The sequence below is a fragment of the Lactuca saligna genome, chromosome 5, assembly GCF_052625555.1.
Source record: "Lactuca saligna cultivar CGN05327 chromosome 5, ASM5262555v1, whole genome shotgun sequence".
Taxonomy (NCBI): Eukaryota; Viridiplantae; Streptophyta; class Magnoliopsida; order Asterales; family Asteraceae; genus Lactuca; species Lactuca saligna.
The window spans coordinates 21,976,807-21,989,858 of record NC_136421.1 but is presented as its reverse complement, the minus strand read 5'-3'; the positions used below and the strand labels follow the sequence as shown (position 1 = coordinate 21,989,858).

General features: G+C 34.8%; 1 protein-coding gene across 1 annotated transcript; it reads left to right on the top strand.

Annotated features, from left to right (window-relative positions):
* Window positions 1-11,664: 11,664 nt before the first annotated feature.
* LOC145045132 (uncharacterized) lies at window positions 11,665-12,522 on the top strand. Its single transcript, XM_078993471.1, has one exon. It carries the CDS (start codon window positions 11,665-11,667, stop codon window positions 12,520-12,522), a length of 858 nt encoding a protein of 285 aa, XP_078849597.1.
* The last annotated feature ends 530 nt before the right edge of the window (window positions 12,523-13,052 follow it).

The window sequence follows — 13,052 nt, the reverse complement described above, 5'->3', positions numbered from 1 at the left end:
TAATGGACGTTCATTATACACATTTACTTACTAAACATTTTTAACACGATTTATCAATGGGGTTTTCCTTTTTCTATACTATTTAAGTTGATGAATTCTTATTTATGGAAGTAATGAACAAAAAAGCTCCCCCAAGAAGAAGCCCCAGTATGTCTGGTGGATAAATGATAGGAAAACTTGAAATTGAAAGTTCCTAGTATGTGTTTCATCTTATAATGAGTAGTATTAGTTTATAACTATCATACAAATATTAATTTGGTTGATATTGACGAAGTTAGTTCTAGGAACATTAGTTCTTTTATATAAAATTTCTTTGTTTAGGCTTTTATTCTCATACATCACTTTGTATACTAAGCATATATTAGGTCAATACTCAAAAAATTGTCCTAAATCTTCCTTTACTGTGATATAAGATGGAATTGGGACGCAATTCCCTAAAATCTAGGCAAAAGTTGTACTACTTCTATGACCAATAAGTTAGAAATTACTATTATGGACAAGGTCACCCAATGAAACCATATAAAATTCTCATGACACTTGTTTTATTAGTCCACCATGGTTTACTTCAGAGTTCAGAACATGCATGTAGTAAAGTCTATTCCAGCTAGAGATAAAGATCTTTGCAGGTTTCATGCTAGATGATTATGCCAAATTTGGGTTTTAATTTTTATATTGGCTTCAAAATTCAACATCTATTTTGGAGATTTGTGATCCATAATGAAATTTGTTGATGAGTACTTAATCCTAACATTTTCTATATGTTCATAAATGAACATATGTTTATATATGAATCAATCAAGTTCTTTTGCTCATTTTCCATTCATCAAGTTGATCATTCGTTGCTTTTGTATTCATAAATGTTATAATGTTCAAATTCTAAACAAAATGACTTTATTATTCCATTTTAGTTAACAGATTCTTCCTTTTATCCTTCACAAAATTGCATAATGATGCACCATCAAATTGGATCGATAAGACTTTTGAGAAAAGAATTGATGAAAAGCAGTGGGAATTCAAGTGGAAAAATATTGAGAAAATTTGTTGTGTTTATGTTGATTGGATCAATGAACATTGTTCAATTAAGACCATATGTTCATATATCACCATATGTTCATATATGAACATTGGTTCATCCATGATCATTGATCCATATGTAATTGTTTTAGCTTTTTTTTACAAGCATAAAACAGTGTATTTCACATATAATCATTTATGTAATGTTTTTGAACTCTTATTATCTTGTTCATCTTCTCTCACTTTCATTGTGTAAAATGCTTTTCAACATTGTTCATTTATGAACATATGTTCATATATGAACATATATTCATGTCTGAGCATAGAACAATGTTCATAAATGAATTTATGTAGTATTTTTGAGTTTATTGTAAATACGAACTTACGTTCATTTATAAACATTTATGAACATTAAAGTTTTTTAACCATCGTATCCTTTTATGTAACCCCTTATTTATTTATTAGATATATAAATAAATTAATGAATGAATGGTGGCCCTAAAATTAATAATTATATACTGAGGTGTTGGTTTTGGGAAACCAAATGTCTAGATCTTTTAAGATTCATTGAACTTTTCAATGACATGTTTAATATCGATTATGCCCTTCAAGTTTGTGATTGAGATACCGAGGATCACAAACAAGATGTGAATAACCATGCAAATTAGTTTGGTAGTCTCGATGTCATTTATCACCTAATCAATGTGCCGGATAACCACACACGCTCCATTGATCAACAGTAATTTATGAGAAACCCATTGCCATCCTTCATTAGTCAACATTAGTGTGCCGGTTAACCACACACACTCCACTAACCGACCAATAAGGTGTAATGTGCAATTTCATGGATTAGCATCAAATTCACATTTTTCGTAAGTAACTAAGATTGAGAATTTATAAGGGTTTAGTTACATTATAATTCATTATAACTTTTAATGAGGGTTTAGTGTCCTATCCTACCCGTTCGACTAATGATCATCCACTAGTCAAGAGTGTGGTGTGTAGAAGTGGATAACCATTCAATCGTCATTTTATATGTAATTTCCTTAAACACCCCTTATAGACCAGCTTCGTGAATGAGGTCTACTAATGGTAAGACTGACTTTTAACTTATACATATATAATGTATTAAACTTTTAATTTTATATAGTATAAGGATGTATTTTACACATTTAAAATACTTGGTGGTTTAATTTATTAATAAACTATACTTTTAATTTAGTTAAACTTAAACCATTTAATTATAGATTTATTAATACTTTTTTAATTAATCTTTTAATTAACTATTAATAAAGCCATAATTATTATAAAAAAAAAAAAAAAAAAAAAAAAAAAAAAAAAAAACTTTAATTCTAGATTTAAGTTATGAAGCCAACAGATTTTCATTATAAAAATTCAAAATTAAAATTATTTAATTAGTTTTTTAAGTTATGAAACCACGGGTTGCACTTTATGAAAACTTTTAATTTCTAGAGTTAATGTTTTATAAAATAAACATTTTAAATTTCAAAACTTGAGGGTACGTTTTGTAACTCTTAAAAAACTTTTGGATTCCAAACTTAATGACAAGTTTTGTAACTCCTTAAAAAAAACTTTTGAATTCCAAAACTTTGATGGCAAGTTTTGTAACCGCTCAAAACATTTATATCAAATTTAAAACTAATAAAATAATCATATTATCTTTTATCAATTTAACCTAATACAACTCACTTATTGTAAGACAATTCAAATTAAATTACACAAATAACTAGGCGAATCCCCGCGCGTTGCGCGAGAATAGAATTATATAGTTAAAATAATAACTTTTACCAAATTATTATTTAATATTTCTACTTTGAAACAAAATGTTCGTAGTAAAGCAAACATATAGTTAACATATTAGTTTTACTAAACATTATAGTTTAATTTTTATATATACACTTATTTGATAATTTTATAAACCGTTTAAAATTGTGTAAATTATATATCAAATGAGAGATAATATAACGGGTAACAAAATATATGAGCAAAAATATGAACTGCAACTTTTAGTAACATAAAAATAGAAAAACATATATTATAACATTTGTATTAAAAAAAGATACATATACAACAAATAATAAAAAATATGAAAAATAAACACTATAACTTTTGACATCATAAAAACACTAAAACATCTATTATAATTTTTGTATTAACTCTTCATATTTAAATCATAAATCTCTTCAAATACATTAATGTTTTTAATGAATATAACTTTATAACCTTATAAAAGAAAGGAAAATAAAAAATTATTAGTGATTACTAATTAATAATCATAAGTTAAAAACTCTTGAGTTGTAACTAATAAATATATATAAATTAGAAAACTCTTGAGTTGTAGTGTGAGTTTCAAATGAATACGATTATTATTATTATTATTATTATTATTATTATTATTATTATTATTATATTCTTCTAAATAATTGGCTTTGATGCATCATTTTAACCCCTTCAATTATTAAACATAAAGATATTTAATTATAAATTTATAACATACATAGGTGCATATACATGTTAAACAAATCACACACACATACACACACACACACACACACATATATATATATATATATATATATATATATATATATATATTCATAAATGTCATATGTAGTTCTTGTCGTAGTAATATGGATAAATTACTTTCATATGAAGAACATATCATGATAAGTCTATCATAATTACATATCAAATGTTCAAAATTATGTTATCTTTTAAATATTATCTTTTAAATATGTTGTGTAGGAAAACCCAGTAAAAAAATAATAGAAAATAAACATAATCAAAATAGAAAAACTACAATCAAATAAATAAGAGCATTGAGTGGTTGAATATATAAATAAAGATGTTACATAAACATACATTTAAATCAAAAGAAAAAACTAACATTCGTCAACTTTGCTCAAACAAAAAAACTACATCCATTTTATGAATCTTCATTCTTCACTTAACATCATTCAACCATATAAACTTGATGACAATTCTTCACTAACCTGTAATCAAAATATTTTTCTTGAAAATGAGGAATTAGAAAGATATTTCAAGCAAAACATTGATGTTTGGAGAGTCACATTCAACATTGAGTAATACACACAAATCACATATAAAGATTAAATGATAAACTAAATATAAAGAAAGAATAGAAAAGCTTCATTTATTTTGGTTGAAAGAAAAAATCATATTACAATTACCATCGATGCAACATAACTCATTTCTTCAAATCATTATATTTGGATCGTGAATGCTTCAACTATATGAAAACTTTTGAATCACAGTATTTTCAAATTCTTCTTACACGTTAGATTTTATATAACACAAAACACACAAAAGATTGGCCTTTTGTAGTAAACTTTTCACTAAATGATAATTAAACATAATATAAGTTATAAAATTTTTGAGTGTTAAATCATAATTTAGAAAACTTTTGAGTTGCATTAGTTAAAAAAAGGGGTTTCAAATGAATGTGGTTTGAGAAAAATTAAAAATGGGGGTTTCAAATGCATGAGATTTAAGAAAAAATGCAAGCTTTATAAGTATGTATGATTTGTTTATCATACAATCTAGTAATTATTTCATAATTTGACAATTTATCTTGTTATTGGATGGGGATAATCATTACCATATTAGTAAAATCGAATTTTATGATCCAAAACAGTTTGTGGTAATGATCCTAATTCAAAACAGGTCAAAAACTCAAACAATTTGTCATCTGATGATCTAACTAGTCGATCCAGGCAATGGACTCGTTGAGTTCATGGTCGTATGAGTCAACTCATCGAGTCCACTCACGGGACTCGTAGAGTCCACTGTTCAGACTGTAAAAATCATAACTTTCCAACTTTGAAAACAATGCAATTGCATCTAAATAACAGAAAACACTCCTGGCTCTGATGCCACTGTTGGATTTTATGTACTCAAACATCCCTATGGTGCACATCCAACCCTAATGCTTTGGATCTAAGTTTTCTTTAGTTATACATGTAATATTATTTTCCAAAGCATGAAGCCTAACTAGTATACAAAATTTGATACATGAATCATAAAATGTTGGTGATTTGTTGTCATCAATATTATTTAAGTGTAATGGGATTACTTTATTGACCAAATGTGAACTTGATAAATATTAAACAAGTACGGAAGGTGTGGAGTACACACTTGTTTAAGTTTGATCAAGTTTTCAAAGCACGCTATCATTTAGGGGTGAAGCCCCTAAACGAACGGGGGTCCGGGGGCAGCGCCCCTAGGAGCGGAGTCCAAGGGGCGGCAGCCCCTGGCGGGGTCCAAGGGAAAGAGCCCCTGGATGGGGTCGACAGTTAGAAACTTCCGTTTTATGTCAGGTTTTATATTTTATGATAGTTAGAAACTGTCATATGACAGTTTTCAGACAAAGATCATAAATTCGGTTTTGGTCTCAATTTTTTGGTACAGACGAAACTATCATCAAAGCATTCTAAATTCTTGTCTCTCTGAGTCTTATCTGATTAAAGAATATTGGGATTACCACCTAAATGCTTTAATCTGAAAGTGTTTTACACAATTCTTAGAATTCTAAGCCTTACTATACCCCAATTTCTAACATAAAACAAGTTAGAATATTACCTCTTTGTTATAGCTTGTAGAACTTGGCCTTCAAGAGCTTAATACCTCAAGTGTGATGCCTCAAACAACTCACAAACACCAAGAGCAATTGGAGGATAATAATAGATAGACTAGGAGCACCAAAAACGGTTAGGTTTTCACCTTAGAGTACTAGTGGCTGATTTTGCAAGCTTAGGGGTTCAATTTATAGTTTGGAATTCCTAGGGATTGAACTTGTAAACTCTAACTCACTTGGGCTTTTAATCCAATAACTCCTTAGCCTTTTGGACTAACTATTCATGGACTCTCACAAAGATTTAATCTAATCCTAATCAACATGGATCATTAGCCCAAACTATAAATATCACTGATTTATCTAATCAGTCCCTGCATATTTAATTAGTCTCTTTTGGTCACCAAATTAATTCGTGACCAATACTAATTAAATAATATGATTTCTCAATTAATATATTATTCTTATAATATATTAATAAATCGCAAATAACCTCTTTCTCAAATATCATCCTGTCAAATTGCTTTGATGAAGGCAACCCGAAATGGACAATGCTACTCTCGGGTCGAGTACATACCAATTATAGTTATTGGTTTAAACACCTAATCCAACAGGTGATATGTTTATCAATGATAGTACACTGGTGAATTTGGATGAGCCTTCTAACTACAAGGAAGCCATGATGGGCCCTGAGTTTGCTAAATGGAAAGAGGCAATGGACAGCGAGATCCAGTTCATTTATGACAATCATGTTTGGAACTTGGTTGACAATGTACCAGGTCGTAAGATAGTTGGGTGCAAATGGATCTTCAAGAAGAAGACCGATATGGATGGAAATGTGCACACATTCAAGGCACGACTGGTTGCGAAGGGCTTTACTCAAACCCTAGGGTTGACTATGATGAGACCTTTTCATCAGTGTCGAAGAGCAATTCTATTAGGTTTATGTTTGCAATCGTTACATTTCATGATTATGGAATTTGGCAGACGGATGTTAAAAACGCTTTCTGATAGCTTATTTTATTTCCTTATTTTTATTAGTTTATTTTAGATTTTTAGATCTTTTTATTTATTTTTCTTTAGTATGGATCGTACTGGGTGCTTGTTATGTTGCATAAGATATTTTGTAGGTTTTTCGGTGCTTGTTGCGGTTGCGGGTTGATTGGAGACGGGCTTAGTGGGCTCCCGAGGCATTATTGGGCTTGGCAGAATCAAAGAGGAAGAATTGGGCTTTGAAAGTTATTGGCTTAGATTATTTGGGCTTGTGAAGATGGATCATAAAATTCAAATTTTGGGCTTGGAGCATCCATTTGGTGGCTAAATGATGATTGGTGCATTTCAAATTACATGGACAAGGATGGGGGGACCAAAGGAATCTTTGGTAATGGAATGGTGGAGTGGCTTGGTGGACCAATAGCATTACAGCAACATTTGCGCGGGTGGAATTTTCGTTGCGCGGGTACCCGCGCAACCACCCAGTTTGGGCATTTTGGTCATTTGGCTTGCCATAACCCTTGGGGATCAGATCTAGAGGCTCATTCACAATTTTCCACCATTGGAGACCTGCAAGAGGCGATTTTGGGAGCTAGAAATCATTTCCTTTCATCTTTCCAAATGTAACATCATAAAATTTCCAACCAAAAATTTTCATTTTTACAACCATCAAGACATGAGTAATTAGTTTAGATTCTCAAAATAACGTCGTAGTCTCAAACGATTACATAACAAAAGATAAAACAGTTTCCCCGAGTGTGTGTACGGTCACGCTGGCGCCTTCCCACGGTCCTCACTCGTACCTGAACACATAAAGCAACAACTGTAAGCATAAAGCTTAGTGAGTTCCCAAAATACAACATACGCACATACGCCTTTCCAGGCCTTGACCTTCCGGTCCATGTGTCTCAGGGGACTTCCGTCCCATCTGGGTAAACCTTCCGGTCCTACCCACATCAACCTTTACAGTCCATATGACCACGCCTTCCGGCCCATATCAAACATATCATACATGACACATATAGCAAATAACTTAACACACATAAAGCATATACATCGTATTCAACCTTCCGGTCACATAGTCAAGACCCTTCCGGGTACAGTATAGTGAGAAGACTCACCTCGTATGCCTCGCTAAGTTGCTAATCGTAAATCTTGGAATCACTCGGGCTCGAACCCTCGAGCTGCAATCCTCCTACGATATTATAAATCTATAAATATTACTTGCACCACTAAGGTGGACCATCCAAATCAAGTCAACACAGGTTGACCTGGTCAACAGTCTTTAGTCAATTTGGACTAGACTCGGCGAGTGCACAATAGTGACTCGGCGAGTCTACGCGTTTTTACCAACTCTCAAGAATTTTCCCTTTGACTCGTCGAGTACTCCCCCGACTCGACGAGTTCCACCTGGGCCTGAATCACAGGGCCACCGCGACTCAACTCGCCGAGTCGAAGGCCAACTCGGCGAGTCCCATCCTGACTCGGTCCACCTGTCAAAACCTTTCCAACTCTCTGCGACTCACTGAGTCGCCCACAACTCGGTCCAGTCTACACACAAGATGGTCTCAAGGACAATCTTCAAGTGACTCGTCGAGTCTGTTCTTCAGACTCGGCGAGTCCATGCCATGCACCAGCTAAAACTGGCTTTTGCGGTCAGATCCGTTCCATAAATACATAGATCTGGCCTTCCCAAGCTTATTTGTCACGTAAAGTCTCAGTCTTGGTTGCCATGCAATGCATACAAGGCTTATTTTGAAGAAACAACCTTTAATATGGCAAGTATAACTTCTAACTCAAAAGGATGGGCATAAAGCTTGTCATAAGGGGTCTCCTGGACCTGCTAAAGTCCAGATCTAGGTCCCATATCCCCATGGGACCTCTCATACTTCTTATTCAAGCCAAAAAAATGCAAGAAGAAACCCTAGATTTGGCCCATCAACACAAAACACGAAGATTGGCTCAGAAAGTTACCTCAAGAAGACCCCCTTGATGAAATAGCAACAGATCTAAGCTCCCCAACACTTCAAGCTTGCTCCTCTCCCTCCTTTCCTTGCACTAACACACAAAATGAAGAACAAAAGGCCTTCAAACACACATACAAGGGCTTACAGACGTATGGAGGCTCTTAGGGTTCAAGGTGGCCGCATATGAGGGCCATAAGGTCCTTTAAATAGAGCTTAGGACCGGGAAATTAGGGTTTCATTAAACAGCGCGGACTCGTCGAGTCCATCCCTTGGACTCGCCGAGTCCGGACGCGAACCCCTGCTAAAACCGCGACCCGACTCGGCGAGTTCAACCACCGACTCGCCGAGTCCCCTCACAGAATGTCAAAATATAAAAGAAATGAAGATACCTGGGGATCCGGGCTGTTACACCAAATCTTAGGTAGTTTCTTTATGCAATTAGATTATTGTTCTTGTTACTTTGTTGCCATGAGTGGCTAATACTCTTATTTGGTTGACTTTGGCTGAAAACCAATGAATGTTTGTGGGTTTTGAAGGATTTATGTTGATTATCAATTTATTCCATGTTTATGATTCTAGTTTGCAATTCTTATGCTTATTTGATACTTTGATCATGAGCTTAGTATTTGATTGAGCAATAGTTGATTTATTTCATTGATTTTGCATTGGATCATTGAATTTATCTAGAACAAAGGCTTTATGATGGTAGAAATCATCTCTAGCTTATGAATCATATCTCCTTTATGGATGTGTAAGCATTTGACATCCTCTAGGAATTGGGGATTCCTTCATTCTTAAGGCTAATTGATTTCTTGGGATTAATTGCTTCAATTGACCCTTGATCTTAATTAAGAATGTGTGTTGTGGGCTTCCCCAACCTCCATACTACCTATGAGGAATCTTGGCATATCATGCTTCATGATTGCTATAACCAATTTGGGATGAAGGATAAGCTTTGTATTAGATCCTAATGATAAACACACACATGTTCATTGTGTTGAATTGCCTTAGTTAACCAATTATTCACAATCTTTGAGCATCTCATCAACTTGCTTAATTGCAAGGTTTTTAGTTATTCAAGCATTTTAGTTTTCAAGTAATCAAACACCCCCTTTTATTTTAATTGTAGTTAGTTAGTTTAATTTCACTAGTTCTATTGAATTGCATTGGTGATTGAATACAACCATTTCCCCGAGGATCGATACCCCTTTTTACCATTATATTACGTTTATTTAGCAATCAAAGGGTGTAATTTGCTTGGTGGGCTTGACATCCTAACCAAGTTTTGGCGCCGCTGTCGGGGAAATTGGTTTTTGTTATTTGATTGTTTATGCCTAGGTCTACAAGAACCGGTGAACTACTCTACAATCCGGAAATTGAAAGAGAAGCAAAAAGGTTGAAAAAGTTAGACAAACAAGCAAAGAAACAACTAGTTCAAGCTTCTTCCTCTTCTCCACTAATCAACATAGAAGATCAAGTTCATACTTCAAGTGATACCGACACCGAACCGAGTTCTCTAATTGTTGGTCATTCCTTTGAAGACATTCCATTTGAAAACCACATAGCCATGAATCACACTCCACCTCATAATCCCAACCCAAACCCAATCAATCAAGATGCCAATACCCCACCCCATCAACCAAGACAACAACCACAAGAACCTCTCATTGATATGCCACCTTGGAATCAAGCCCCTCCTCAAAACCAACCCAATTATCAACCACCACAACTACAAAACCAACACTTCCACCAAAACAACCAACCTCAAAACACTTTTTTTCAAGTTCAACAAATACATTACCCAAATCAACCCAATTACCAACCCCTCCAATGTACCAAAACCCAATGTACCCACAACAACAACCTCCTTACAACCAATACCCTAACTACCAACCTTATCCACCACCAATCTACAATCCCCAACAATACCCATATCCACCTTACCAACAACCACCCAATTACTTGCAACAATATCCCAATAACCCCAATCCACCCAATCCTCCTCAAGAGTTGACACTTAGACAAATGATGGAAACGGATGTTACTCATACACCTCTTGCTATTGTTTATCCCGCAAACCGCCGAGGGATTGAATTGATGTCAAGTTTCATCCATCAACTTACCAAGTTCCATGGGTTGGATAGAGAAGATCCTCAAAAGCATTTGAAGTCCTTTCATATGATATGTGTTAGCATGTTGCCCGACAATGTGACATTGGATGATTTCAAGTTAGCCGCATTCCCGCTCACCTTGGAAGACAAAGCTAGAGAGTGGTTATTCAACTTACCACCGGGATCTATTCACATATGGGAAGAGTTACTCAAGGCCTTCAATAGCAAATTCTATCCCACCTCCCGCATTTCAAGTCAAAGAAGTGACATTTTGGGGATTCGTCAAGGGGAAAATGAAACATTTCATGATTTTTGGGAGCGCTTCAACAATTTGTGTACAAGTTGTCCTCAACACAATATACTCGAACAACTACTTCTTCAATAATTTTATGAGGGTATGAATGAAAAAGATCGGAGGATGATTGATGCTTCAAGTGGTGGTGACATCTTCAACAAAACCCCTCACGAGATCCGATTACTTTTTGGTACCATTTCTCAAAATCAAAGGAATTTTGGGACTCGAAATGACATGAAGAGAAATTCTACACAAGTAGTTGGTGAAGTTAGCAACACTCAATATTTGGAATCAAAGCTCTTGGATTTGACTAATGTGTTAAGTCAAATGGTGGTGGGAAGTGGTCAACAATTGATGGTATGTGGTATTTGTGCAATGACGGGTCATTATACGGATAAGTGTCCCACACTTGGAAGTGAACCGGAAGATGTGAATGCAATGGGCGGATATCAAAGTCAACCAAGACCCATGGGATTTCAAAATAACTTCAACCCAAATTGGAGGAATACCCAAAACAACCCTTATCCACCAAAGCAAAATCCACCAAATCTTTTGATGAGACCCCAACATCCACAATACCAATCCTAAAAACCTCCATATCCACAAAATTCTTATAACCCTCCACATTACCAACACCCTCCACAACAAGGTCAATCAAGTGGTAACCCTCAAATGAGCCTTCAAGAACTTGTTACTTTTCTTGCTCAAAGTCAAACCCAATTTCAACAAGAGACCAAGAATACCTTCTCAAACATTCAAGCACAAATCGGAGACTTGGCCACCGCTCTCAACAAGATGGAACAAAGGGGAAAACTTCCATCTCAAACCGAGAAGAACCCCAATGTGAGTGCAATAACTTTGAGAAGTGGGAAAACACTTGGAGAAAGCAACCCCAAAAGAGTTTCAAGAGAAGAAGAAGATAAAGTCATCATGGTTGAACCTTCAAAAGTTGTAGCTCCCCCAAAGGAACCGGTTGTGCCAAACGTTGATCAACCCGACTCTTCCAACAAACCCATCAAACCATTGGTCATACTACCTCCCTTCCCTTCCCGGTTAGCCTTTTCCAAGAAGATAGAGGTAGAAAATGAATTATTTGAAACTTTTCGCAAGGTCCAAATCAACATTCCACTACTGAATGCTATTAAGCAAATTCCAAGTTATGCAAAATTCATCAAGGATTTATGCACCAAGAAGAGAAAATTCAAGGAAAATGAAAAGATTCAAGTCAATGCAAATGTGTCTGCAATTATCCAAAAGAAGTTACCTCCCAAATGCAAGGATCCGGGAATATTTGCTATCCCTTGTACCATTGGTGATTTGCATGTCGAAAGTGCTATGTTAGATCTTGGAGCCTCGATCAATGTGATGCCATATTCGGTTTTTCAATCTCTCAATGTTGGACCTTTGGAAGAAACCAGAGTAATCATTCAATTAGCAGACAAGTCAAGTGTGTCTCCAAGAGGAGTGTTGGAGGATGTGTTAGTACAAGTTAATCAACTTGTTTTTCTTGTCGGATTTTTATGTCATTGATCTTGAAGAGAAGACTCCTTCCAAATCATCTATGATCCTCCTTGGAAGACCTTTCATGCATACCGCTCACACAATCATTGATGTCCATAAAAGAAAGATAACTATGGAGTTTGATGGAGAAACTATTCACTTCAACATCTTTGAAGGAATGAGGTACCCTAGTAACATTTCTCCATTGTATCGGGTTGATGTGATTGAGCCAATAAACAAGATAAGCCCTAATGTATGCACAGACATAATCATGGAAGATGATTGTAATCCTAAGAGGGAACCTCAAAGAAGATTGGATCCTCCAATGATGGAAGTGGTCAAGAAGAAGATAATTAAAAGGTTCAAAAGGTGCAAAGAGAAGAAAAAGGCATTTCATGACAAGCATATAACCCAAAAACACTTTATTCCGGGTCAAAAAGTTCTTTTTTATCATTCACGCTTAAAGTTATTCCCGGGAAAATTGCGATCTCGATGGCATCGACCTTTTATTGTTATAAAAGTGTTTGATCCTAGTTTTGTTGAAATCAAGAGTTTGGAAA